Source organism: Plectropomus leopardus, chromosome 22, assembly GCF_026936395.1.
Source record: "Plectropomus leopardus strain MGB_pleo_1.0 chromosome 22, ASM2693639v1, whole genome shotgun sequence".
NCBI classification, from domain to species: Eukaryota; Metazoa; Chordata; class Actinopteri; order Perciformes; family Serranidae; genus Plectropomus; species Plectropomus leopardus.
Window position 1 is genome coordinate 4,757,409 of NC_142197.1, and position 27,638 is coordinate 4,785,046.

Below are 27,638 nucleotides of genomic sequence, written 5' to 3' on the forward strand. Positions count from 1 at the left end.
TGTGTTTTTACAGCTGAGTGAAAACAGAATTTATTAGAGTGGAAGTGAAACTGAGAGAGACACGGCAGAGTGACATTACTGGGACACTAATGTTTACCTGTGTGTGTCTGTGTGAGTGTGTGTGTGTAATGACAGCAGTGATACAGCAGAATTACATCATGGTGTATGTTTGTGTGTGTGTCCACTCGCTTCCGTCTTCATGTGAGAAATGATATGAGCCGTGTGAGTGTGTGTGTGTATTTATCTGTGTGCAGTGAGTGTGTGTGTGTTTGTGCATGAGCGTGCGCGTGCGCGTGTGCATGCAAGCGTGTGTGTCTCTGCGTGCAATGTTTGATAGCCACTCTCTGTCGTCCTTCAGCTGACAGTGAGGTGGTTTCTCTCTCTGACAGTAAAACCATCCAGTGCACACACACACACACACACACACACACACACACACACACACACAGAGTTATAGCTGTGTGCAGGCAGATTTTTTTTCATTCACTCTGCAGCTGATACATGTGTATTGATCAGTGACATCAGCAGCAGGCGTCAGTGACAGTGTTTGTGTGTCATTAAAGGATCTGAGTCTGAGTCCGCTGCACAAACACTGATGAGAGAATCACAGCTGATCTGCACAGACAATGTTACTATACAGAAGGCTCAGTTTTTTTTATTTTTAAGTACAGTTTTGAGGGTCTTTATGCCATTGTCAGTTACCGTTTGTAAACACAACCTGTCCTACAGAAAACCGGCCAACTCAGCATCGCTCTTCATTAGAGCTTTGACTCTCTGCCTGAATTGGGCCTGATTTCCCCCCATCATGTTACAGCCAGGCTGTAATTTCTAAACATTTCCAAGGGCTTGACTCCGGTCAGGTTCCCTCCCATTTTGCGGTTGTAGAGCGTTATATTCTGTGTGAGTTAACGAACAATTATGTGTCAGTTTGCTGCTCTGAGATTGTGGCGCTCTGAATTGACGTGTATATTCCAACAACTTCCATGATTTTACGGTCAAGCTTCTGCCAGAGATACAATTTACGGATAGACTCCACGTCACAAATGTCAGTTACTGAAAAGACCTTAGTTTTGTTGGGTAACAAAGATGTGGGTGGTTAGGATTAGGCAAAAGAGGCGCATAGTAAGGTGTTGAAAAAAACCCCCCATCACATTAAGACAGGAAGTGAACACCAGACTTCCGCATTGTTTGATCCAAACCGTCATGCTCTCTATATGTTGTCTTAACCAGCAGCGTTTCAAGCTGATGCCAGGGACACATCATGTGGAGGCGACAGGTTTAAGTTTTATGTAGGTGTGTTAGTCCCGACTTCGTGAAATTACAGTTTCAGTTGGACTAACATGTTAATGTTAGTCCAACATGTTCATTTTTAGTCAGACTAACAATAATTCGACTTTTTTTATTTACATCCAGGTAACTTCTCTCATTTCTAAACAGGAGATTCCTGCTGTTTCTCCCACTGTGATTGACAGCTGTAATTGCGGTGAGCAAATGGTCAGATCACCAAATGATTAGTGAGTGTCTCGCCTGATGCGGTCGGCACCAGCAACCTAAAGGAGAAAAACACAAGCTGACCAATTCTAGTTCTTGTTTTCAGCGTGTAATGAGATTTTTAAGGAGGTGCACGTCAGCTGCAGCACGTCTGCAGGCTGCAGAGGAACGCTGTGACCTCTGAATGATCTATAAATCCCTCTTTATATTAACACAATAAGCAGAAATGTTGTGAAGCACATTACTGGCAGACAGTGTTTATTTCCCTTCTCGGTGAATGAATACTGATGATTCTGGTGACCACTGACCGTCCCTCTGGTGTCACCCTCAGACTGTAGTAAAATCAGCCTAAATGTTTAATACTTTTCTTTCTTAGAGAATAATGAACAGATGCTTCAGACCGTCTCTGTGTGCAGTCAGATATAGAGGATGTGTTGTGCAGCTGACACTGGATGTCTGTTGCATCAGACAGCAGCTCATTTTCTCTTGCAAACTTGCCAAATTGCTTTTTAGCTCAGAAACAGTTTTTTTTTTAAGAGGATGGACTGAGACAGAGCAGATGTCTGTGTGTCTGTCTGTCAGCTTGAAAGAATCACTTCAGTTTTAAAGAATCAGTCGGGAGTCACTGAAGTGAGACGTTTTTGACAGAGCTGCAGAATTACAGGAGACGTGCAGATTGATAACGCAGTAACAAATAGCAAGTCGGTATCAAAGACGGTTAAAAATATCTATCACAAAGTTTTTGTCTTTCATTTCAATGAGGCTGTGGAGGTTCACAGGCAGACCTGAACTGTTGTAGTGTGTTTTCTGAAGGTAAACAGCAGCAGGTTTCCTGCCTCAGTCTGTTTCTCTGCAAACACTGCATCTATAAAATGTTTACAGCCAACGTTTAAATGATGTTTAGGGCGTCACTTTTATTTGGAGAGGAAGTTTATGCCATGGAAGAATCATGGCTCCAGGTTTGGTTGGTTTACTCCTTTGGTCCAAATATTTCAACAACTGTCGGGCACAGTATTAGGGGCCCAAAGTGTTAGGGGCCTCCCTGGCCTTTGCCTGCACAGTGACCCTCAAAGAGACACGTGACGTCTTGGGAGAGACTCAAAATGACATCAAAGAGTTAAAAAGCAGCCTTAAAGAGACACATGAGCGACTCTAAGGGGCGACTTTAAGGGCGTAAACAACCACAAAATGACTACAAAGAGACACAGAACGACCACATAGAGACTTAAACAACTACAAAGAGACAAAAAAAAATTAAAAAAGAGACACAAATCCGCAGAGATGTTTATAGACCACAAAGAGACGGAAAACCACAACAAAAACAGGCTAAATGTCTATAAAGTCTGTTTCTTGCTCTTATGCAGACTGATTGAATATAAATCAAGATGATGCCACTGCAGTGCCTATTTTTCACCTAAAATGTTTTCAGAAACATATCCTTCTGCTCCGTTTAGCTGTTCCAGCCATAGTTTCTGAACAGGAAGTGGGCACCATACCGCTTCCCGCCCTGTTAAATGGGAGGCTGATGAAACTGAAATCAAACTGTAAAACTAGGAAGCGCTGATCAAATGTAAACCAAAACTTGCATTTCGTCACCCAACAGCAGGAGTATTTGTGGGTCTGGTGTAGCGCAGTGCATTCTGGTAGTTGTAGGTTTTCTACCTATCGAGCAAAAGGGAACGCCGCAGTCCGTTTTCTCTGTTTACTCCGGTCATGTAGCAACGTGCTGCATAACTTTTATGTACGGGCCCTCTTCATATCTGTGAAATACTTCTCACAGACTGTAATTCACCGCTGTAGGCTTCATCTTCGTCCTTGATCTCGAGGGTGGAAAAATAATGTCCATATTTCAAAAACTGCAAACTCAAATTACCCGAACCGTCGGCCTTTGTGGTCAGCGACAGTCTGATGCTGATTGATTGATTCTTTGTGCCGCCGTAAGGTCGGGTGAGTCACCTTTGTACAGTTTGTGTGCGCGGGTTGACCGGTGTAATAACTTACAGAAACATTGTGTGTAATAATTCACCCCCCACCTTTTCTTCACCTCTGTCTGTCTCACACACACACACACACACACACACACACACACTGAAAGACACACTGAGCCTGCCACTGTGGGCGAAATTAGATTTTAACCGAGGAAAAAAAAAATCAGGGAATAAGCTGCGTTTGTCTGGTCAAGACAAAAATAAAAAGTTAACTGATATTGATGTGTTACTTAATTTGAAAATAAATAAATAAATAGTTACATTTGTAGTTACAGCCAAAAGTAGAGGTAGCTGCACAAACCCGAGTAAATTGTTTTTTGTTTTTTGTTTTTTAAACGTAGGAAGAAAAAGGCAATGACCAACTTGGCAAGAAGAATCCTACAAATTGTGAGAAATTAGTAAAAGGTGACAAAAAAATTGCCTGAAATTGTGTTTTTGCGAAGGGGATAATATTATCATAAAATTATTTTTTAAAATAAAATAAATAATAAAAAAGAGAAAATATCCCAAAAAAATGTTATTTCTTATTATAATTATGGTTGGGGTTTTTTTTGCGTGGTTTGTTTTTGTTTTATTACTTTCTTTCTTTTTTCTTTTTTTGTGCTTATTTTCAGCTAATTTTCTTGTAACTTGTCTAATTTCTATCTATTTTTAAACCATTTCTTACGAAGTTGCTCATTGCCTTTTTCCCATTTTTTGAATTAAATTAAATTTACGGTTACTGTTGGAGTTCTGTCAATGTTTTGTGGCTTTTTTATTTTAACCCTCAACCTGAAATGAATTATAATACACCAACTGCTGGATAAAACCAAGTGTGGCATTTTTAAATACACATTCTGACATCTTCAACTCACAGATACACATTTACAGTCCTATACATCCGAATAAAGAGACACTGTCAGTATGTTTGTCTTTCAGTAAGGTCACCAGTGAGGTCACTGCAGTCATGTGATCTAGTTGTATTGATTATTGATCAGTGTTTGGCAGATCAGCTCTCGTGTATGTGTTGCTGACAGGCGCTCAAACAGACTGTTTCAGACAAAAAAAAATCTTTACATGTTTTTACATATTACAGTGTCTGAATATTCTGATGAATTAAAAGTTAATTGCTTTTTGAAAGGGTGCACTTACATTATTGTGCCATTTTATTGTTATATGAGTGGCATGAAATGGTCTTAAAATGACAACATGATTGTTTACTGCAGTTATTTCTGCAATAATATATCACCAACCCAATAAAAGTAGCTCTTTCAAAAACATGGGGAAAAAGGCAATGGGTAACTTGACAAGAAATGTTCCATAAATTAGCAAAAAAAAAAAAGTAGATAAAGAAAATGTGAAAAAAACAAGGAGGGGGAAAAGAAAAAGATGAGATAGAGATAAAACAATATTTAGAATATCATATTTTCATATTTTAAAAGATGTTAGAGCAACTTTTACATTTTGAAGCACTTATTCCAGGACATTTCCTTGTTTTTTTTCTATTTTTCAGGTAATTTCCTTCTTCTTGGATCATTTTAGCTGTCATTTTTTATTGTCTCCTTCCGTGCTCTTGAACAAAATCAAGCCAATTTGCTCAGGTATGAAAGGGTTAAAGGAAGGTTACCAACATTTATTTGACTGACTGTGAGAAATATGGGAAACCACCTGAAGCACCGCTTTAACTTCTTTTATTTTCTGCTCTCTGTGTCTAAAAGTCGATGTTTTCTGCTTGCAGCTCTACACATATTTTTCTTCCTGTGGGTTTGAACCAGAACTCAACCTGACTCCTTTGGAGAGCTGAACGCGAGCTCGGCCTGATTCACTTATCCTCTCTGTAGGCCTGACCCGCCGAGCTCTGGCCCGGCTCCATTTCTTTCACTCTGTGTACATTTGGACAAAAAAACGCCTCAAATTTAATTTCCGTCTCTCCGCAGATTTGAACTTAAACTCCACCTGATTATATTATGTCCTCTGTAGGGTTTAATATACACTCGGCCCTGTTCTGTTTGTCTCCTTGTAGATTTGATTGTAAACTCTGCCAAATTTAATTTCCCTCTCTATAAAAAACTTGGCTTAATCCCATTTTGTTCTCTAGTTCCATCACTGCACTATTTATCTGTTTTTTGAGTCAAATCAGCCTGATTCCATTTCTCTTTTCTGTGTCTTTTGTTTTTCAGATCCGCCTGTACGCTCGGCCGGATGCCATTTCTAGCGGCGCAGGGGACTACGCTCTTCACATCACCAAGAGGCTTCTGGGATTTTACCAGGACTACTTTAAAGTCCAGTACTCACTGCCCAAACTCGGTAAGTCTGCTGACGTCTTCTTCTTCCTTTGACGCTATTCGATTCCTCTGATTTGGTTCCTGTTCCTCTGATGTTTGACTTCCTGTCAGCTCTCACTGAATTAAAAAAAAAACCACACTGTTAACTTCCCGTCCGCCTGCTCATCCCAATTAGGGGAGAGAAAACAGCTTCCCCTTCCTGGGCTGCCCCTTTTTAGGGAAGTCAGCCAACTCTTTGTCCTTCGTACAATTACTGTTGGGTTCATCAATTAGTACTCACATCAGGCAAAGAAAACACTCTGTCCTGCTTTTCTTCCTGCGTGTCGGGGGGACGTACAGTGTGATTAACTCGGGGAATTGAACCTTAGTCGGTTCCTTTGTGTTCACACATTGTAGCTTATTTAGTTAAATGGAAAAAGGATTTTGTAGAGCGAGGATATTGGACCTGCTTTGCTTAGAGGCCACTTTGCAAAATGTCAGGAGGACAGTCACGGTATAGCCCTGTACATGTTTCTCTGATTGGAGGACATTTCTAGGTTTTTGGGACTTTTCTAGAATTTTAGGATGTTTGTAGGCTTTTAGGACATGTCTCGGATGTTACATGTCTGTAGGATGTAAGAAAATTTCTGGGATTTTTAGGACTTTTCTATGATACTGGAACATTTCTAGAAGGATTTTAGGGCTTTTCTAGGTTTTTAATAGGTTTCTAGGATGTCAGGACAGTCCTAGGATTTAGGGGTGTTTCAAGGATTTCAGGACATTTAGGATTTTCAGATGTTTCAAGTATTTGGACATTTCTATGATTTTAGGACGCTTCTACATATTTTAGGACATGTCAAGGATTGTATGACATTTCTCTGAATTTAAGACATTTCTAGGATGTCAGCACATTTCTACTATCTTGGGACGTTTATAATTTAGGATGTGTCTGGGATCTTAGGACGTTTCTAAAATTTTAGGACATTAGGGGCTTAGCTGGACCTCTCTGTGGGAGGGTTGCAAGGGATTCTCCACTGGCACTTGTTTGATTAACAAGCTCTGTTTTGATGCTGTTTTGTGCACTCTGGCACTTTAAAGTATAAAAACAATGGCACCAGCATTTTATGGGTCTAGATTTGGCCTGTGGGCCATAAGTTGAGTATCCCTGCTGTAGTAGGAAGCGTTAACACTGAGTAAGACATCACAGTAATAACTGCACCTTGTTGTACTGAAACTCGATGCCAACTCTTTCCCTGTGTATTCTTTAACTCATAAAGGAGCTGGTTATGTAGTTAAATGAATCTATAGCAAATGTAAGGACACTCGCTTCCACTTCAAAACCTAAACAGATTTAGTATCTGATGACTTTATTCTTCAAGGCTTTTGAAATGGATTTGTATGGTAGTCACAGCTGATGCCCTTTGATGAACTGAGACGTGAAGTTGAAGCACTGAAAGATGTTAAAGTGGCTCTTGAAACAGAGGCACCGAGGTGGAAGTTACTGTGAAATGGATGTAATGGAAGATATTTGTGCAGCTCAAGAAGATGCAATTAAAGGAGTAGAAGTTTCAGTTTCGTCCAGTTTTCATTTTGCTCTTTAAATGTAACATTTGGTGGCAGTGCTAAACTCGAAGCCCTTAAAGGTTGCATGTGTAGGATTTGGTGGCATCTAGCAGTGAGGTTGCAGAACTGAAACTAATCCCTTGTGCCAAACTTGTAGGAGAACTACGGTGTCCAACGCAAAAATGAGAAAGCATGAATAGCCCTATTGAGAGCCAGTGTTTGGTTTGGCCGTCTGTATACCAACTCTGCCAATAGATGCCCCTGAATCCTACGAAATGGACCTCTGAAGGGATTAAAATTGGACCTGGCAGCTGAATCACTCAGAGAAGTTTCAGTTGCAGTGAAAGAGAGGTTGAAGTGCCGCCTGTTCAGCAAATACTGAGGGGAGCTGAAATGTCATTTTAAATGGCTTAAATACCTTAAAACATGATTCTTTGTATCTTTTGGAGTGTATTTGTATGGCAGCATTAATGCAGTGATTGAGACTGCGACTAAAAAGGTTGCATATTCAACCATTTATATTCACTAAGTCGCACTGATGTGAATGTGTGGATGCAGTGACAAACGGAGTGACACATGACACGTAAAGGAGTCAAACAGGGGTTAAATGTGCACTGACAGGTCACAGTTTTATACGTTAAAATGTCTGTATCTTTCCTTTGCTGCGTTTTTGTGCCTCTGCGCCGGCAATGATTGTGGGCAGTTTTCAGGATGTCCGTCTGTCTGTATGTCAGTCCATCCAATTCCAGTGAACGCAATATTTTGACAATGTGAAAATGGTGAAATTTGGCACAAACATCACCTTTGTGAAGTGTTTAGATTTGGGTTGTCATAGGTCATAGGTCAAAGGTCAAGGTCGCTGTGACCTTGTCTGTCTCAATCTTGTGAACATGAAATTGTATGCACAAACATCCACTTGGACTTAACAATGAACTGATTCGATTTGGTGGTCATAGGTGAAAGATCACTGTGAATTTGCACTTGCCACATTCTTGTGAATGCAATATCTCCAGAATACCTTGAGGGAATTTCATTAAATTTGGAACCAATGTCCTTTTTGACTCAGCAATGAAATTAATTGATGTTGGTGGTCATTGGTCAAAGGTCAAGGTCACTGTGACCTCATCTGTCTCATTCTTGCAAATACATTATTACTCAAAGACTTTGAGTGAAAATCTTTAAACTTGGCACAAACACCTGCTTGGATTCAGCAATAAACTTGATTAGATTTTGGTGGTCAAAGGTCACAGTGCACATTTTTGTCCATAACTCCAGAAGTCTTACCCTAATTACTACAATTTTTTGCCAATTAGCCATTAATGTTAAGGTTGTGGGTTAGAGATGCATGAGAGATGCATACTGTATCCAGGTTTTGTTTGTATCATGAATAAATGTTGGAGGATGCGGTCGTTTTGAGGCTTGTGTTTGACCAGTTGGTGAAGTTTAGCCCTGGAGACTCAGCCCCTTTGGCTCTTGTTCCCATCAGAAACTCTTTCAAGGGAAATTTTTTTTTTTTTTGTCTGAGTTCTTGAAAAGGTTTGCAGAAAAAGTACCTGCAGCCTAAACAAGCTATTTGATGTTGCACCTTTTTTAGAAAGAGCGAGAAAGAGTCACTTTGGGATGTTTGATAGATCCTTTTATGCTGGTTCCTTTCAGACTTTATAGTATTTGGAGCAACATCGGGGCACATTTTTTGTCGGGGCTCCAGGTTTTGGTTCACGCTGTCAAGCTTTCAGCCTCTCAGCAGCAGGTCCACCTCCCCAAAAATGACTGTACAGTTCTGTGCGACTATGTTTGTTGTTTACACTCCCTTTTTTCCTCTCCGAGTTAATGAGTTGTGTCAGAACAGTGGAATTTCAACCCCCTATCTTTTTTCTTCTTCTTCTGTCTTCATAATTGTTTGTGTTTTATACACTTCAGTCCTGCCAAAATCAATTAGCGGTGTCACAGCGGTGCGTTTTCTCTTTTCCTCTCCACGCCCAAATAAGCTAATGTGATCGCTGTGGCTCCGTATTGTATATGTCAGACACTTCCCTCCTGTCTGCATTCATTCATCACATTATACATTCACTCTCAGTCACAGCTTCCTGTTTGGTTCCATCCGCTCAGATTAGACCTGACATTTACTTCCCCTCCGTGACCTTTACACTGATATAAGCTCCATGCAGGGCTACAGGTGATGTCATATCCTGCTGTACAGACCAGGTGGTGTCAGGTTAAAACCCCTTGTCTCAAAAAATGTCAACTCCGAAAGCTCTGGTTTTAACTGGATTACAGTGACAATTTGACAGCTGCTATAAAATCCCCCAAATTACAACATTTATCACAGCAAAGTCTGTAAAAACAGAAGTTATCGTCTAATTCTCAGATTTCCAACAGACCTTAAAGACACCATGCACAACCTCAAAACGGCGACATTTTATCACATTTATTCTATTATACATGTCATTGAAAATTTTGCCAAAATAAACTGTTTGTATGAAACAAATCCTGGAAAAAGAAATGTTCACATCAGCAAAAATTGGGCTGATTTGAACGATTCGGCTGAGACCGATAGTCACATGACAAGAGTGAAAGAGAAGCTTAGATGAACTGTGGGCTGTTTTTCCTGATATTGGAAACACTTGTGGGCAAAATTTTGGTATTTATAGATTCAATTGTTTTCCAGTTTGTGTAAAATAAATCAGAAAAGAAATTTAAGTTTCATTTCTTTTTTTGCAGCAGCGATAGCCATAGGATATTTCGGGGGGGATTCGTCTTTTCTCCATCCGTCCCTCTGTCTTTCCCATGTTTTTGTGAGTGTGATATTTCAAGAAGACCCGTAGGTGTTTTCTTCAAATTTGGCTAAAGGACCCACTTGAACTCAAGGACTCATAAAACATGTTTTTGGATAGAACTCAAGAATTTGTTCACTAAAATTCACACAAAAGTCTTGCAGGATAAATGAGGAGCGCTTTTCTGGCCATTTCTCAACACCGTCTTAGGAAGAGGAGAGTTTTTTGGTCATTTTCTAAACTGGTGACACTAATTTTGGGTGTCCACCTTGAAACTGTGCTGATCATATAGATTTTCTTTGGATGTGTTTATGAAGCAAACATGGATGTGACCTTTTAGAGAAAGTTGAACAAAAGCATAAAACAGCATTGCTGTAACTCTAGTTCTTTTTTGTATCACTTACGGTATTAAAACTGTGTTATACTGCACAAAATACTTTTTTTCTTTACTTCTTCTGGCCTTGATTATGCTGTTTCCACTGACGTGCAGGATTTATATATTGTGGTGGAAAACAAGGCCACGGTGAATAAAGTCTAACAACTGAAAAAGAAAAAACATCTCAAAATTGCTTCATCAATGGTCTGGAGACAGTTATTGTCAGATAACTGGGTCCTACGGGTCCACCTGGTGTTCTGTCCAGGATGCTTCATACCCAGATACCAAAAAATGTCTTTGCTGAACCGTGCCCTTCAGGAAAGCTGGCACACCTGGCTGTTGGTCTCCTGCCAGACTCATGATCAATGACGCACTAGAATCAGCCCAAGTGCTCTGGTCTAATTCCAGGCGTCAACATTTGCCCAAAGCTTTGCTGTGTGCTGCTAACTGGAGCGGATTCTCTCTCCAAATCAACCGGTGCCCACATTCCTAAAACCGAGCCAAAAGTGTCAACAATATATGAGCCAGATCCAGCTCACGTTTGGTCCTCCAATATCCAAAAACTCAGAGTGTCTTTTACATATTTATAGAAACCCAGGTTGTAGGTTGGTTCACACAGTGCAGCAAATTAAAATAATAATAATAATAATAATAATAATAATAATTTGTTTATTTGCATCCCCATTAGCTACCACATCAGCAGCAGCTACTCTCCCTGGAGTCCAGACAACAAAATTACATTACATAACATTAAATGTATATTACATGACGGCACATAAGACAGTTAACGAAAAAAAAAACCAACCCAATCCAATTTTATGGTTTGGTAACTCATAAAATATAACATTTTTCCTGATACTTCAGCAGCAACATAGTTACTGTACAATTTCAGCTTTGCAGCACAATACACACAACTCAGTCCCATTCACCGGAGACACATTAAACCATGTATGTGTCAGCTGTCATCAAAAGCCGATTTCATGAGATGTTTCTTGAATTTCTCTTTAAAATCTGACTTACTTGTTGACTGTGTGAATTTTGATGGAAGATTATTCAGCTCTTTCATTGCTCCGTACGTTACTGTGTGTTGCACTGAATCGGTATTTGAGAAGGGAAGCATAAAGAGACCCTGTAATGCATATCTGGTGTCGTAGGAGTGTTTGTCAAAGCTAAAATTGAGCTGGTTGTACTTGATACTTGGGACCTTAGTGGATGAAATGTTTCCAACAAAAGAAAGCAGAGAGATAAGAAGTCTGTCTTTTACCGATGGCCATCCTTAAGTGGCAATAAAAGAATTAAAAAGTCAAATTAAAGAAACTCAAGTGCAATCAGGACAAGCTCTATGATGAAAAACATTTTTTTAAGAGGAGATTTCAAAGATGATGTGACTCAGTCAGCCTCGTCGCCTCAGGCAGATTGATTCAGAGCCTCGGGGCGCTGACTCTGAACGCTCTGTCCACTCTGGTTCAGGCCGTGACTCTGAAACCGAAATCGACACCTGCCTGAGGATCTCCAGCAGCTTACAGACTCTGCGGTACCAAAAGGTCCAAAATAAAGCACTGTGAAGGCCAAAAGGAGACTTAAAAGTAATAAATACGATCTGTAAATCAGTTCTAAGACATATTGTAAGGAGGATAAAACAGGCGCAACTTGGACGTGATTCATAGTTCTGCCAGCCAAGCTCAGTAAAGTCTGTCAGGAGAGCGAAGTGAAGAGGCTGCTGCATAAATCAAGATGTGAGGAGACAAAAGTGTGTAAGATGATTTCTGTCTTTTTAAAAGTTAAAATAGAGCGTACTTTTAAAATAGTGTGCTTCTAAGATAATGAAACATGACTAAACACAGCACAGTCACCAGGATAAAATGATGTACATTTCTGCAAACCACTGATACGCTGATGACATGTACATGAGCTGACTTTGTCATCTGGAGGTGGAGGAGACGAGACGACTGCCAAACTTCAGACCTCTGTCTGAAAACATCCATTTAAAAAAAAAAAAGCTGTGTTTTTGGCGAAATGTTGCAGCGTTTTCAAGTGTGTTTGTGCCATCAGTTTGTGTTTTGAGAGACATATTGTGGCATTTCTAGGGATGTTTCTGCTAACAAACCTGGGAGTTTTTGGTGACATATCGCAGCTTTTCTGGTGTTAATGTCATCAAGAGTTTATTTTTAGTGGCACATAGAGGCGCTTCCAGCTGCATTCGTGCCACCAAACCTGTTTTTTTTAGCAAAACATTGTGGCATTTCCTGAAGCATTTGTGCCATCAAGCATGGGAGTTTTTTTAATGAACCATCATGAAGTTTCAGGAATGTTTGTGCCCCCAAACCTGGATGTTTTCAAGCGACACATTGCAGCACAAAGACGCATTTCCAGCGTCATTTTTGTGGCGTTTCCAGTGGCATTTTTGTAATCAACCCTGAATCCTTTTTAAAACACATTGGGTGTTTTTTAGCAACTGATGTGGCATTTTTAGCAACATTTGTGCTACCAAACCAGGGTGTTTGGTAGCACAGCGCTATCAGCAGCTTTACCAGCGGCATTTGCGTCATTAAACCCGGGCCATTTTAAGGGAGACGCTGTGGTTTTTATAGTGGCAGTTTTGCAGGTATTTGAAGCAAAACTTAATCTTTTTCTAACTGTAACCCAGACTTATTGTTGGGGGGCAAACTCAGGACACACAGCAGGGACTACTTCTCCCAGCGTGCCTCTTGGTCTGCTGAGATAATCTACCATGAGTTGATAAAGAAAGTTGACAGGGATGTTTGTGTTGCTGAGCGTGCTGCTGAGCAGGAGTCAGACTCTCACATGGATGGATGGAGTCACCAGAGGGATACGCTGATATTGTGCCAAACAGTCGTCCCAAAAATCCCCAAATGCCCTCCCAGCACCGTGTTTTGAAGTTCTGAAACTCAAATTAGCTCCAAATTCAAGTGTGAACTGTGGTAAACACAGAAATGCAAAGAGAGCAAACTCCCTCTGTGTGAGCCCGGCTTTGATTTGATTTTCTGTTTTAAATCTACTCAGATATTTCCTGTTTTTCTGTGTGTGTGTGTGTGCAGTGACTTAATGCATTCTTCCATTATAAATCTGCTGTGTGTGTGTTCACTGTTCATCTACATATATCCACATAACCATTGGCTCTTTGTGTGTGTGTGTGTGTGCATGTGAGCGTGCATTCATACTGATGTTGACATCAGTCTTTACCACAGCTTGCCTCTTACCCCACTCCACTGCTGCCAGCTCTCTCCCTGCCTGTGTGTGTGTGTGTGTGTGTGTGTGTGTGTGTGTGTGTGTGTGTGTGTGTGGGTGGGTGTGTGGGTGTGTGTGGTCCCAGAGCCTCAGGGCTCCATCTGTTGTCATGCAGGGCATCGAGCTCCCCTGAGAGAGAGTGAGAGAGAAATGATGAGCTGAGATACAAATTTAAAGAGACAGAGGGAAAACTGCCCGTACAGCCGGATGAAGATACAGATCACAACAATAAAGAATCATTTTCTGTCCCGTTAAAGACGGAAGACGTCCATCTGTCTGTCTTTGCTCCATATCTCCCATCCAGAGCGCCATTAAAGGAAGACATCACCCAAAACCAATATAATTTGTATGTAGCGCTCCCCTCCCGAGGCTCTCTCTGGTCCCAGAAAAAAAGTTTTCTATTGAATGGAGTGAAGGAGAGCGAAGCGCCCAAAAAATGAAAGCTTATCAGTCCAAACAGACTTTAACCGAATCCGAATGAAAAACAGCCAACAAAGGTTATTAAACAGCCAAGAACTTTCTGAGATTCCTGTGCAGCATTATCCAAGCGTCTTCTATCCATCCTGCTCATTCACACATCAGATTCCTTCATGGGAGGATGACGCTTTGCTTATCAGTACTATAGTCAAAAAATATACAGAACAAATATTTTAACACTTTTATTTTTGCTCCCATTTTTCACAGGTTTAAGTTAAAAATCTAAGCTTTCTCTTGTGTCGTTTCCGCGAGTTTGGCAGTACATCCAACCAGCCTCTTAATCACTGATCACATGTAACCACAGCAGCTCAAAACTGAGACCAGCCACCCGAACAGCTGATGCTAAAAATTGGTTCAAACAACTGAGGAACGTCTGCACAAACGGTCAGAAACCATCACAGGGAGGCTCATCTGCATGTTTATCGTCCTCACCGGGGTCTTGATCCGATAGTTTGTCACCATAACCGAATTGTGTGGTTGTGATGCTGGTTGGATGTAGTGCCAAATTCACATAAACAACATTGAAGATGTCTCAGTGAAGTAAACATTCACAAGCAGCAGCTCTGATGGACTTTCATGGCACGCTCCATCTGTGGCCTCATGTTGACACACCTGTGCGGTAATGATGCTGTTCAATCAGCATCTTGATGTCCATCCACCTGTCAGCTGGATGGATTATCTTGGAAAAAGACAAGTGCTCAAGAACACAGACTTTTGCAAATTTGTGAGCAAAATATGAGAAAAAATACCAATTCAGTGCTTTCAAAAAATCTTTAAATTAAACCTGTGAAAATAGGATCAAAACACAAATGTTGCATTTCATTTTTGTTCAGTCTAGATACAAGAGACTTAGATAATTCTGCACAAGACATTTTTCATATGTTTTATAACTCTTTTTTCATTTAGACTGTCACATTTTGTGTTCATACTTTTAAAAAAATGAAATAAAATTCTGATATACTTTAATTCTTTGGGCGCCATAAGCCTCCGGAGGTTAGTGCCAGCTTCTGCATTCGGTCAAAAACCCCTCGGCTCAACACCAAAGAGGCTGGTTGGCGGGAGGTATTTCATCAGGATTTTTTTTTTTTATTTACGAGTTAAAACAACGAAAGTAGGAATATGTGAGTTTGCATGTGGCAGTGCTGCTTTTGGAGTGCAGTCTCGAATTAAGTCAAATGATCAGTTAATGATTAGCGGGCCACCCCTGCATGTGGTCTGCATTTACACTTTGTATTAACAGGTATTTTCACTAACCAAGATGTGATATCCAAAAGCAGATGAAAATGAAGTCCAGATAAAAAAAAGAAAACAGACGCTGTGATGCAAAGTCTGATGATTAGTCTGACTTTGTTGGTGTTTATGTTTAGTTTTACGGTAAAAAAGATCTATTCGAGTCCAGCTGGTGAACTTTGTAATCTGTACCTTCTGTAAAGGCTTTAAAAAGAAAAACTTGCGATGCATGTGCAATGGTTTTCTGTAAATTTAAAAAAGTGTAAATTGCTGCTGTATCGCAGTCACTTGTTTCACACTGAACTCACTTCTTTGTTCAGTTGCACCATCTCTTCATGGTCTTCAACTAAACTGAAGTCTCCTATAATGAAAACATTATCACAGGAAGTCATGTTTAATCTTTGATAGAATTGGAGAAAGATAATAGTGACTGGAGGCAGAAAAACAGACTTTTAATTAAAGGAGTAATATATGTTAGAATGTGTGAAGCAGCTGTCGATCTGATATCATTCAGTAATGCAGCGATAATTGGATCAAATAATCAAATGATCATTTCCTGCTGTGATACATTACTGTTCTGTTATTGAGGTGAAGATTGTTTTGCGACACATTAGAGGTATAAATCCTAAATTGTGGCCCAGGTAACTTTTTGAATCTGATAAGATTTTTTAAGAATAAAAACCTGAATTGTATCTCTTTTTTCTTGAAAAAAGTGGGTGCACACTCTTTCACACAACATATGTGCAGGGCTCTACACACTTCCCATGTCTCTGTGTGTGAAAGATCTATTATTTTTAGCTTGTAAATGTCTCATTTTTTCATAAAAAAAGGTGGTTAATGAGCATATTTCATAGTTAACATAAGTGACACTTGTACTTCAGTAGTGTGTTTGAGGAAATGCACTCGGTTGCTTTCCATCGCTGCTCAAACTAAGCCGTGTTTGAACCACAGACTGAATAAATAATGGACCTAGCTACCGTGACATCACCCATTGGTTTGTGGGCTGCCTTTTTAAAGCTTGAGTTCAGCATTTCGGCAGTTGTCATGTTGCTTTTGGAGACAGAAGTGAGGGTGAGAGGTGGGAGCTGCAGAGCCAGAGGTAGATCTGGCTATCTGCAGACAGCCTGTCACTCAAAGTGGCCAAGCCTTAAATATATGTAACTGTGGGCCAAAATAAAAATGTGTGAGTTATATAAAAAATCACCCCCTGTGTAGGTATCATAATATTGAAATTAGCTAGATTAAAACCTTTTTTTTTACTCAGTTGTAAATATGTTTATTTCTGCTGTAAAGTTGGACATTTTATCACGGAGGTCAGTGGGGTTTGATCAGTCTGTCATCAAATATCGCTCCTTTTGCAGTGCTTTCAGTGTAAGATCCGGACACCAAAAACCACATTTTATGTCTGCATGATACACCGTCGGACACTGTCAGCGGAGAACGCAGACGGACAAAACTGCTCGCTGTGTTACTGTACGCTGCCAGATAGCACCTGCCGCTGCAGCAGGATACGCTGCTGGACGGCGTTCAGCTGAAATACTGCCGGTAACAACATATTATAAGACTTGAGGGAGGAGCAGTTGTGGGTCCAACTTACCTGGACTTTCGTGCAGGACTCCGGTATTCGCTTCCTGTCTGAATGTGATGGGTTTTTTTTCTACACCTTACTGTTTGCATAAACAAGCTACAAGGTAGATTATTAGTCATTTTTTAAACGTAGTTTAAAACATTTGTACATTTGTCTGTGCACTGAAAACAGTCCCGCAGTGCTGCTGTAGCTTCATCTGTTCACACTCTAACAGTTTTAACTGTTTGACCCTTTTTATCAGCTCGCAAAAAAAAAAAATCACCCCAGAAAACATAAACCCGACCATCAGTGCATCCCTTTCACAACCTGCCGCTGGTTGCCATGTGCTGGTGTTATCTGAACATAACCACGTGCAACGTAAACCCACCGTGTGCTTGTGTTGACATGACGGTAGCAGCATCCTGGGATGTAAACAGCAGATGCAGAAGGACAGCTAGAGCGTCATACGTAGACGTGAAAGTCACTGCAGAGCGGTGACATGTAACAGCTTGTGATGAGAACGTGTTGGATTGACTCTGTTAGAAAAGAAGGAGGCGAAACTCTCTTCCTGTTCCTCCTGAAGGTAGAGAAGTTCAGTAGAACTCAGAATAAAAGACCTTTGAGGAGGAACCAATTTGCAGCCATTCAACAGATTAAGCCAAGTCTCAGAGCAGATGAGTCCATATCTAAAATCGGAGGAAATCACAGATCCAGTGGAGCATGCACATCCACCCTCTCTTCCTCCTCCTTTTTTCTAACTTGCAAATGAAGCCCAGATATATACTGGAGCGCCTGCAGAAACTCGGTCCCAGCCCGGGAGTGGGTTTTCTCTCCTCCTTCTTTTCAATCCTGAAGTCGAGATAACTAATAAAGCGATAAGGGGCCTCTCCGGGCTTCCGTAGGAATTAATTTGACTGTTCCAGTGGAGCAGAAATCTTGCAGCAGCAGAGCGAGCCGAGGCTCAGGTGATCCGATTGTCAGGAGAATTACGCTGAATATCTGAGTGTGTCTGAACGTGTGTGTGAACACGCCAAGTGGACTAATGTGTTCTGTTGAGTTCTGGCTCCATCTGGGATCCACAGAGACACACAGACAGCACCGCCTGAGGTCCGGCACACACGCTCAAACGCGCCGAAACGCACACACCTTCACTCCTCTACTTGTGTATCTTTTCATCTTTTCTTTCCCGTCTTTCTTTTTTCCCCCTTTGTCTCTCGCTCTTTCTCTCATGCCGTCGCCCCGGGCTGACACACAACAACAGATGGACTAAACTGAAACACACTCACACGCACACACACTAAAACACACACGCTCAGAGAGAGAGCTGCAGGCCAGTCAGCTGTCTGCCTGCTGCTGCCTCAGTGAAGCTGAGGCACGTACGCTTCATTCGGAGCTGTTTGAAAGAATTTAACATTAATATTCAATAAAGTGAGGAAGACAAGCTTTTTCAGACCGCAGCGACTTTACAAAGTTTCCTCGCAGAACAAAGCGGCAGCGATAACACGGAAACTGAACCTCTTCTCCCCCGCTGATCATCCACTCGCCTTTACAAACTGACACAACTTTATTAAAATTCTAGCGGAGATCCCAGAAGAGTCCGAAGATATAAACACACGTCAGGCTGAATTTAAAATAACGTACTGAGCATGTCGAATATTTCTGTTTGATTCAAAAGATGATGTCATGAATAATTGTCACTTTAAATTTCAATATTTCACAAAGAATCAAAGGCTTTAATAAAGGCCAAAACTCAAAATATATCTAGAACCTGGAGACAGAAAAGGATGTTTTTCCTTTTTAAGAGCAACATTTTCAAACTACAAACAAGATTACTGATTTTGTTGCTGTAAGTTAATAAGGAAACTGAAAATACTTTCTGACAATAAACAGTTCTGTCTTTCTCATTCCCACTCCTAAGTTGTCAAATATCACCGTTTATTCAGAGGAATTTCATGTCTGCACTGAAAAACATAAACAATTTGCTTTCACTAAAAAAAATAGTTAGTGTCTGGGCTGCCTTAAATGTTTAAGTTGACTGAATTTGAGAAAATAAGGTGAATCATGACAAACTTACCTCAACTTTTCTTAAAATATTATAGCAGCCCACTCAAACTTTTTAAGGTAAAACTATGGCTGTCAAATTATTTTTTAAAATCATGATTAATGGCAGATTGTCTACAGTTAATCACGATTGATTCAACTTTTTAATCACACGTTTATACTGATGTGAGCATCCACACAGATGGAGGATAATGTTCTGTAAACAGCGGCGCAGTGCACGCCTTACACACTCAACAAAAATGGATGTTGATGACTTGCAACTGTTGCAAGGAGGTTGAGGGGAAAAAAACAGAAAACAAGATGGATATGAGCTTACGAAATTCTGCAAAGACAACAGGAAATGGGAGAGTCAAACACTCTAGGAAAGAAAAAGAAAACGAAACAGTAAAATAGTCCACAGCTTCGTACATCTTATTTCAGCATAAAACCACGCATTTTGTGGTCCGAATCAGATGTTAGGATCTTTGTTGGATGTGTCGTCTACATAAAACAGATTCTGAGTTAGTATTTATATCGGTCATGAAATCTGTCTAGGACTGATCCAGATGCTGTTGTCTGCCACTTTCATTGTCATAGTTGTAGTGTTGATTCTGCCATCCACCTGAGTTGGAGCAATTTTTAAAACTATCTTTTTTAAGTTATAGTTATCGTTATAGTTCTTGGTGTGGACGTCCCTTTAGGCAACAAAAGCACATGAAAGGGTTTCGTAAAAAACATCAATGTTTGGCTCAACATTCACACAGGAAGCGAACCCTGAGCTCCCAGTGAAGGTCCCATGTTTGTTGGACCCATCCTCCGCCCATCCCGTCCACCCGACAGGCTACATTTTCGTTTCTGATCATTCCCAAGCAAGTTCTGCATCTATCAGGAGCGTCTTCTGGACATTAATTCCCAATGGACATCAGAAATAATGATGTCCTCAGGGAGTGTAAGACACATTGAATCTAAAAATATGTGCATCGTGACTTTTTGTTTCAGATTTGAGTGATGACCGAGAATGAATGCCGTAAAGTGGCCAAGTCAGCGTTTCAAGCTACAAAAACTCCCAGCTGTCTTCACTGAACCAGCATATTTTATTTCACATAGTGTCTTTGTCCCACGTGTCTCACCCTTTGGGACGGCAGCTAATGATTTCAGAACCTCTGTTTTACTCTATTAAATATAAAAAACCCTTTAAAGTCTCTATTACTGATGATCATAGAGGCCATTTTCCCACTGGAACCAAGTGGAATTATCTCAACCAATTAGTTGAACTCTGTCTGAGAAAATAAAATGTAGAGAAATAGAAATATGCCTTATTAAGAAAATTTATTGTTGCATGGTTCTTAGAGTCATTGGAAAAAAAAAAACGGAAAAGTCATGGACTCTGCTGATAGCATTTTCCAGGCCTGGGACAGATTTGAAAAACAAATATACACCGAAAGTTTTGGATTTTTTTTTTTTACAAAGAGGTGATCAGGGACTGTCTTAAATTTGAAAGTCCAACAAAACTTTTTGTTTTTACAGTTTCTGGCTGTAATAAATTGTGTCAATTTTGGTGATTTTAAACAAAACTTAAAAAATTAAAAATTATTATTATTATTTTTTTTAAATTAATTAAAAATTAAATTAAAATGGCGAAAATATTTTAAAGCAAAAAAATGCCAGAACCTTTTAAGTGAAAAAGAATCTTTAAAAAAATATACAAAATTCATTTAAAGTTGTATCCCTCCCAAGCCAAAATACAATACACAAGGCCCTCCATAGCGCTTAAAAATTATTTGACATGCTTCCCCCTTTTTGCACCACCGCTCCCCTGTTATAAATAATGAACAGTCCTGTTCTGAATTCATTATTTTTTAAATAATCTATATTTTAAAAAGCAGTTATATAGTAATGAAAAAGATCAGATAAGGCCTTTAAAGTTTGCCTTTAAGTAAAAATATGTATGAACCCTGTTTGAGTTTACATATCAAATGAGAAACATGAAGTTTCCTATCAGATCCGGCTTCTCTCGGTGCTTTTCTGTCCTTTAAAGATGCTCTGCGATCATCCTCTCCGTCTGTTTCTGTGCTGCCGGCACAAAGCAGACTGAAAATGAATGAAGATGTTATCGCCGTTATCTACTTCTGAAGTCTTTTAGCAACAATTTCTTTCTATGACCTCAGCACTGAAAGGTAATTTGGAGGTTGTTCTGCGGTTCAGAGGACGGGATGGATGAACGCCGGGTCTCTTTAGGACACAGTCTCTGTTTCAAAGCAGTTTGGGAAACAGCCAGAGGTGAGGAATTTATTTCCAGCAGTGAGCAAAGCAGAGCCAAAACCATCCAGGACCTCAGAGAGGAGTTTAAAGGGATTATTTCCAAAGAGCTGGAGGACGACAGTCACAGATGAGACTCAGCGTCTCAGATCCTGAGGAGATACTGAGGTGAATTGATTTCACAGAGGAGAGCAGAAAGCCTCTTCAGCTGAGGAGACAACATCAGGTTCAGGGTTAACAAGCTGATCGCTGCTGTTCATCTCAAACAAAGAACTGCATTGAATTGTTTGTGGATGTGCTTAAATTGCTTTTTTTCTGACTTGTGGGGCCCGGGGTGGGGGGTGTCGGTTCAAAGCATCGCAAGCCGAAGCTGTAGCTGTTATTAAAATATGTTAGTCATCATATCTTTGATAAAATGGCGGCGAAGTGTTAGAATGCAGAATATATAACCTGCAGCACACATGATTTTGGCCATTTGCAGCCGCATAACAGAGATAAAGCTCAACACTGTGATAAATATGGAGAAAAGGGAAGTTTTTAACGTCATTTGAGCATCACTGTCGTGCTCAAATGACATTAAAGCACATCCTTGAGAGTAATATTGCAATTATACAACTATTACCAACAAAATTGAACTGTATAATTAAAATGTATTCATGTTTTGGGGCAATTAGCTCTCAAAATAAAAAGCTTTATGCGACTGTTATTTCCGTTTCCATGGAAATACACTTAGTCTGATTAATAATTGGAAAACAATCACTCACGTTAGTTGAATCCCACATGTAATGAAACCCTGATTACTACTCCAGCAAGTCAAACATAACACCCAGCAATGGACACATTGGAAATTGTATTTTAAAAATATAGTGTTTAAAATGGCAACCGTATTTTCAAATACGGCAACCAAACGGTGATGCCTTGTTTCCAGCTTGGCAACCACTTTAAAAGTTAGTGTTCAGCAAAAAGGGCTTATTTAAACCAAAATGAAGTTGTTTTTATGCTTGGACCTCACCAAACTGTAACCATAGCATTACATCCTAAACATATTGATTGTTCAACCCAATTTATTGCAAGTTTAACCTTTGTTATTCTAGACATCTCTAGATCTGAGAATCACCAAATCGATGCTGGACAATCTAAGTTGGAGCATGGACAGAAAAACACTTTGCAGACAGAAGAGAAACGAACTTTGACACACTGAAGGCTTGTCGATATTTGTCTGTTTGTTTTGGGAGTTGGGCGAACTGTTTCTGATTCCACCCCTGAACCCTTGTAGGGTTTTAGAGGATACTCTGTCCTGGTTTGTTGATTGATGGGAGCCTTCGCACTCTGTCAGTTTTTCCTTAGTGTAGCAAAGCTTCAGGGGGTATTAAGGCTGCACATAAGCGATGTGCACAGGTAGCGTTCAGAGACATTCGCAAGGTTGTTTCTTTTATACTCGTACAGGGTGAGAATGTATTTTTTGAACCCCCCTGCTGACAGGAAGTCGATCAACCGAACAGCTTGTGTGATCTGTAGCATTTCACGCAGCTTTGTTGGGATTTTGGAAGTGTGCAACCTTCAGTTCCCCATAACACCGTTTTTTATATCCACAGATACATTTTTGTGTATCTGCACGGGAGCGTGATTCCAGCGTTCACTGGGCTTTTTGGAGGGAAACTATCAACGAAAACTGAGAATGATGAAACAACACGTGGAAAACCAAAAAAAAAATCAGATTTTAACCCTTTAAAACCTGGATCGATCACTTTTCTTGTGCTGCTTTCAGACGCCTTCACAGGAATTTAAACCTTTAAAATCGAAACCCGTTGTTTTGATTTATTTCCAAAAACGTGGTACAAAATATGTCACACAAATGTCAAGAAATTAGTAAAAGGTGACAAGAAAAGACAGAGAGAGAAAAGGTTTTAAAAAATAATCTTTCTTTTTTTAAAAAAAGGGGGGAAATCCAGATAATTGTATTTTTAATATTTTACATATTTGAAATTATGTTATTGAAAAACATTTTCTGCCTAAAGCAAAAAAAAAAAACAAAACATTATTTTCTTGTTGGTTTTTGTTTTGTACTTTTCTTTTTTTGCAAACTTTCACGTAATTTTCTTATAACTTTAATTTTTGGCTGATATTTTGTTTTTTTCTTGTAAAGTTACTCATTGCCTTCCTCTTATGTTCTTGAAAAGAATCACAACAATTTCCTCAGATTTCTAAGGGTTAAGTCTTGCGTGATTGTCTGTGTGTCTAGCTAGTGTCACTTTAACATGAGCTCATTATGCACGACCACACACAGCCACACACACACACACACACACACACACACACACACACACACACACACACGCTGTGTCTTTAAAAGCACCAATTAGAGACATTTAATCACTATACTGTCTGGAGGAGTTACACTCAGAGTTAATGTGACTCAGGCTCAGCTGGTTAACTAACCGCACAGAGCTGCAGCCTCACTGCTCAAATATCTACATTTCGGAGCAGCTGTATGTGAGTTCAAGCATCAATTTCAGTTTGAAAAGCCGCCTGCAACAATTTGAATACATGCAGCAGTTTAAGATATAAAAATACAGCATCAAAGGGACGCTGACAGTTTGGAAAAGTATGTCTTTTGGGCTGTTTTGATTTTGGTTTTGGCGACTTGACAAGCTGGAGACTCGGTCAGCCAGCTTGACTCCAGCTGAGACGGGCAAGTTCACACAAGTGTAACCTTTCCCTGAAACTGTCTTTTGTGTCATTGAACTGATTGAACTGAAATTGAAAAACTTTTAATTTGAACTGAGCCAAACAATCCCCTGAATAACACAACTTAAAAAGTTAATTCATTACGTACAAACTTTAATCACATCCTGATTAACACATTAATGCTGACAGCCCTGATAATAATTCAGTCTTCATTAACGCAGAAAACGCTCGCTCTTCTCTTTTGTCCCATTAAGAGTCTGGACACGCTAACCCTTATACGTGAACACCCAAAACAGAAGGGTTAGGGTTGGACTCTCCATACAAGAGGCGCAGCTCTGAATGCCTTACAACAACAAAAATGCAACACAAAAGAAAAAAGACAAAACGACAAAAAAAAAAACGTTGGCGAAACGTTGGTGATAAACAAAATAGAAAAGTGAAAATAAAAAGAACAGAGATCAGTAAGAACATTAAAAATGAGAGAATATATATAAAATACTAATAACAAGACTTACATTTATTAAACGCCAAAAGATCAACAAAAGATCTGAGAGCTTGTGAAGGGTTATAGAACGGCAGAGAGGCCGCTCAAAAACCATTAAAAGCTTTAAAAACAAGTAAAAGAACCTTTAAATCTATTCTGACAGATATTTGTAGCCAGTAAAATGTAGCTAAAATTGGGGTAATTTGCTCACTTTTTCTTGATTTGGTTAAAAGTCTGGCTGCACAACTCTGGATAAGTTTCTCAGTCGACTCTTTCAACAGGCCAGCAAAAAAAGCATTGCAATAATCTAATCAATTTGAAATAAAACAAGAAGAAATAAACCTAAATCTTAAAAAAAGTGAAACTGCTGGATTAAAGATTGGATGTTCACCGTGCCCAGAGTGCATGCTGATTGGACTGTGGGTGGTTGAAGATGTCCCGAGGGATTAGCCAGTCGTAACGAAAGCAGAACTGATATGACATTAAAGCAAGTGGCAACCGTTAATGGTGAGGCTAAGACCCAAAAAGCTCCAATATATCTCCTTTAGGTCTTATTATCTTCTCATTGCAACAATGATTCTGAAAATTAGCATGCAGACAAACATTAGAGGAAGTGAAATGAACTGTTACAGAGCTGAACTCGCTTTGGAAAAAATATGTTTCTAGAGAGAGTTTGGCACTTTTCCAGTTCACTTCAATGCAGGCAGGTTTTCCTGGAGACAACAGAGGGCAAATGAAACTCTCTCTCTCTCTCTGTTCCTGTGTAACTGAGTGTAACTCGTCCGGACAGCCAGTGCAGTGATTAAATGTCTCTAATTGGTGCTTTTAAAGACACAGAAGACAGAGTGTGAAGCTGCAGCAGCAGCTATTTTAGTGTCACTTCAAGACAGGCAGAGAGCTTGTTATGTAACACTCTCACACACACACACACACTCACACACACACGCTGGAGGATTCGCATACACACTAAAGGCTTGTGTACTGTATGTGTGTGTATATGAGTGTGTATGTGTTACTCTCCTGCTGTCAGAATCAAAGACAACCAGCTGAACGAATGACAGAAAATAAATGAAAAAACAAGAGAAAGAAAAGAGACAATAACCAGTTCAGGGGAAATGGAGACAGAGAGAGATCAAAATGTTTCCAAAAGATACACTGTAAGTAACACAGACACCAGTTCACCTGAGGAAACACTGATCGATTGAGGTATTGATCGATAGTCTGAGTGGATCCTTCTGTCTCGGCAGTAATGAGGCTTCATGGGGTTTAAAACTAAACTTTTAAAACACCTGAGTGGACGTCTGCTCTGCGGTGAAGGGTTTCAAAACCTCGACAAACAGCAGCGAGCTCCGAGGAGAGGGAGGCTTTAAAAGGTAAACTTCACACGAAACAAACTGACAGAATTATTTTTACTTCTCTAAGGCCACGTCTCAGACTGGAACAAAGGACAGTGAGGTACAGGCGCTGTCTTAAAAACTTCAATCGAGACTTTACCAGACCAAATCAGAAAAGGCGTGTTTGTCTGGAACCTCTTAGTTTGTTCTGTTTTAAAAGCTTTAAAAGGAATATTTGCTGATTTGTAAGCAGCTCTGTGTCTCAGCAGTGTGTGCAGAAGAACAGTGTTCTGCTTCCCTTTACGTTTCTAGCACCTGGAGCTCCTCCCTCATGCTGCTGGCAGCACGGAGCGAGGTCGAACATCGTTAAGTTGCTTGTACTGCCCTCAGTGCAATGACACAGAGCTGGTTGAAGTTTCCCTGAAGGCCCAGACACACCAAACAGACTCAAAGAAACAAGCAACAGACCAGAGTTTACTTCTTTAAGGCCACATTTGTCCCTGGAATAATGGGAGGTAGGTACATGGCCTGACTCAAATTCAGTGTGCGATTAAGACTTGAATCTAGACTAACATCACAGGGCCAAATCAGGAAATGCGACTTCGTCTGGAACCCATTTTAAAAGGGGCGATATCAACAGCTTTAGACCAGAATGCCTCTGGATACAATAAGGTAGACCTACACCCAATCAAAGTAATAAAAACATGCGTTTGTTGATAAATTAAACTTTTACAAAATCCCTTTAGAAGTACGGCAAACACGTTTCTTATAACCAAAAGCTAATTTTCAACCAGCTCTGAGTCATCACAGTGTGTGCAGAAGAACAGTGCACATGCCGCTGGCAACACAGAGCAACGTCGTTCAACTGCACACACGACCCATGTTGTAATGATACAGAGTTGGATGAAATTTTCCAAAGTTTCCATTGAGACCCAAACACACCAAACAGACATCAAAGAACTACTGGAGACGAAAGGCAGACAGTTGCATTACCTCACATTGCATGTGTCTCAGCCAAAACGTTAAAAAATTTGATGAAAAAACATGTCAGATTTAAGGTTTTTTTTTAATCTTTGACACAATTCAGTGCTATTGTAAAGTATTATTATGATAATTTAATTATCATTTGACTTAGATGACCTTTAAGCTTAGGTTGTACAGATTTAGGGATATAGCACTTTTAAAGATATAACATGAGGAAATAACATTACAATAAGCAAAAGCACCGATGTAGGCACTGGAGGAGCATTCATTGTTTTTTTTGACTTATTGATCCGTCTGGCAGTCAGGAGGTGATGTATCAGAGTGTGTGAAATGTTAATGAAACTGGGCGAGTTGAATGTAATCATGGTTTATTGTTGCTGAGGTTTTGGTAGTTATGGTTTCTTTTGGAGGAATATTTGGAGCGATGTTCGGCTTCACGGATCAGCTTCGTCATTGCTGAGCTGTGATTTGCTGTGTTTGTATCTCTCTGTGAGGATGATAGTTCTCTCCTGAAGGGATGTGAGGTTGGACTCACTGTGGAGGTAATGGGTGCTGACGTACTGTGGGAGTCTGTGTGTCATTTTTATTGCCTTGTTTCGGATGATTTGTGGTCTGTTGAATTGGTGTTGTGAGGCTGTGGTCCAGGCTGCTGCTGCATATTTAAACATTAATCTGATGTATGTCAGGTAAAGCTTGAAGATGATTTCAGGTGATGCACCGTGTGTGTGTGTGTGTGTGTGTGTGTGCGTGTGCTGTGAGTAGGTTGAATCTTGAGTTTCGTGTTTTTTTCCCAGGATGAGGATGTGGCTGTCTGTGTCCTGTTTCTTTGAAATGTAACTCCTTTGCCTCTTTGGTCAGGGAGAGGAAGCTGAGGTGGATCATTGGTTTGTT

The 27,638-nt window shown here is 40.1% G+C and overlaps 1 protein-coding gene across 2 annotated transcripts in view; it reads left to right on the top strand.

Moving 5' to 3' along the window:
- Window positions 1-27,638, top strand: part of trhde.1 (thyrotropin releasing hormone degrading enzyme, tandem duplicate 1) — a 201,330-nt gene that overhangs the window by 58,564 nt on the left and 115,128 nt on the right. For both annotated transcript variants that reach the window (XM_088072648.1, XM_088072647.1), the window contains one exon: window positions 5,639-5,765. In XM_088072648.1, the coding sequence (XP_087928774.1) occupies window positions 5,639-5,765 (127 nt within the window). The remainder of the gene's footprint in view (window positions 1-5,638; window positions 5,766-27,638) is intronic.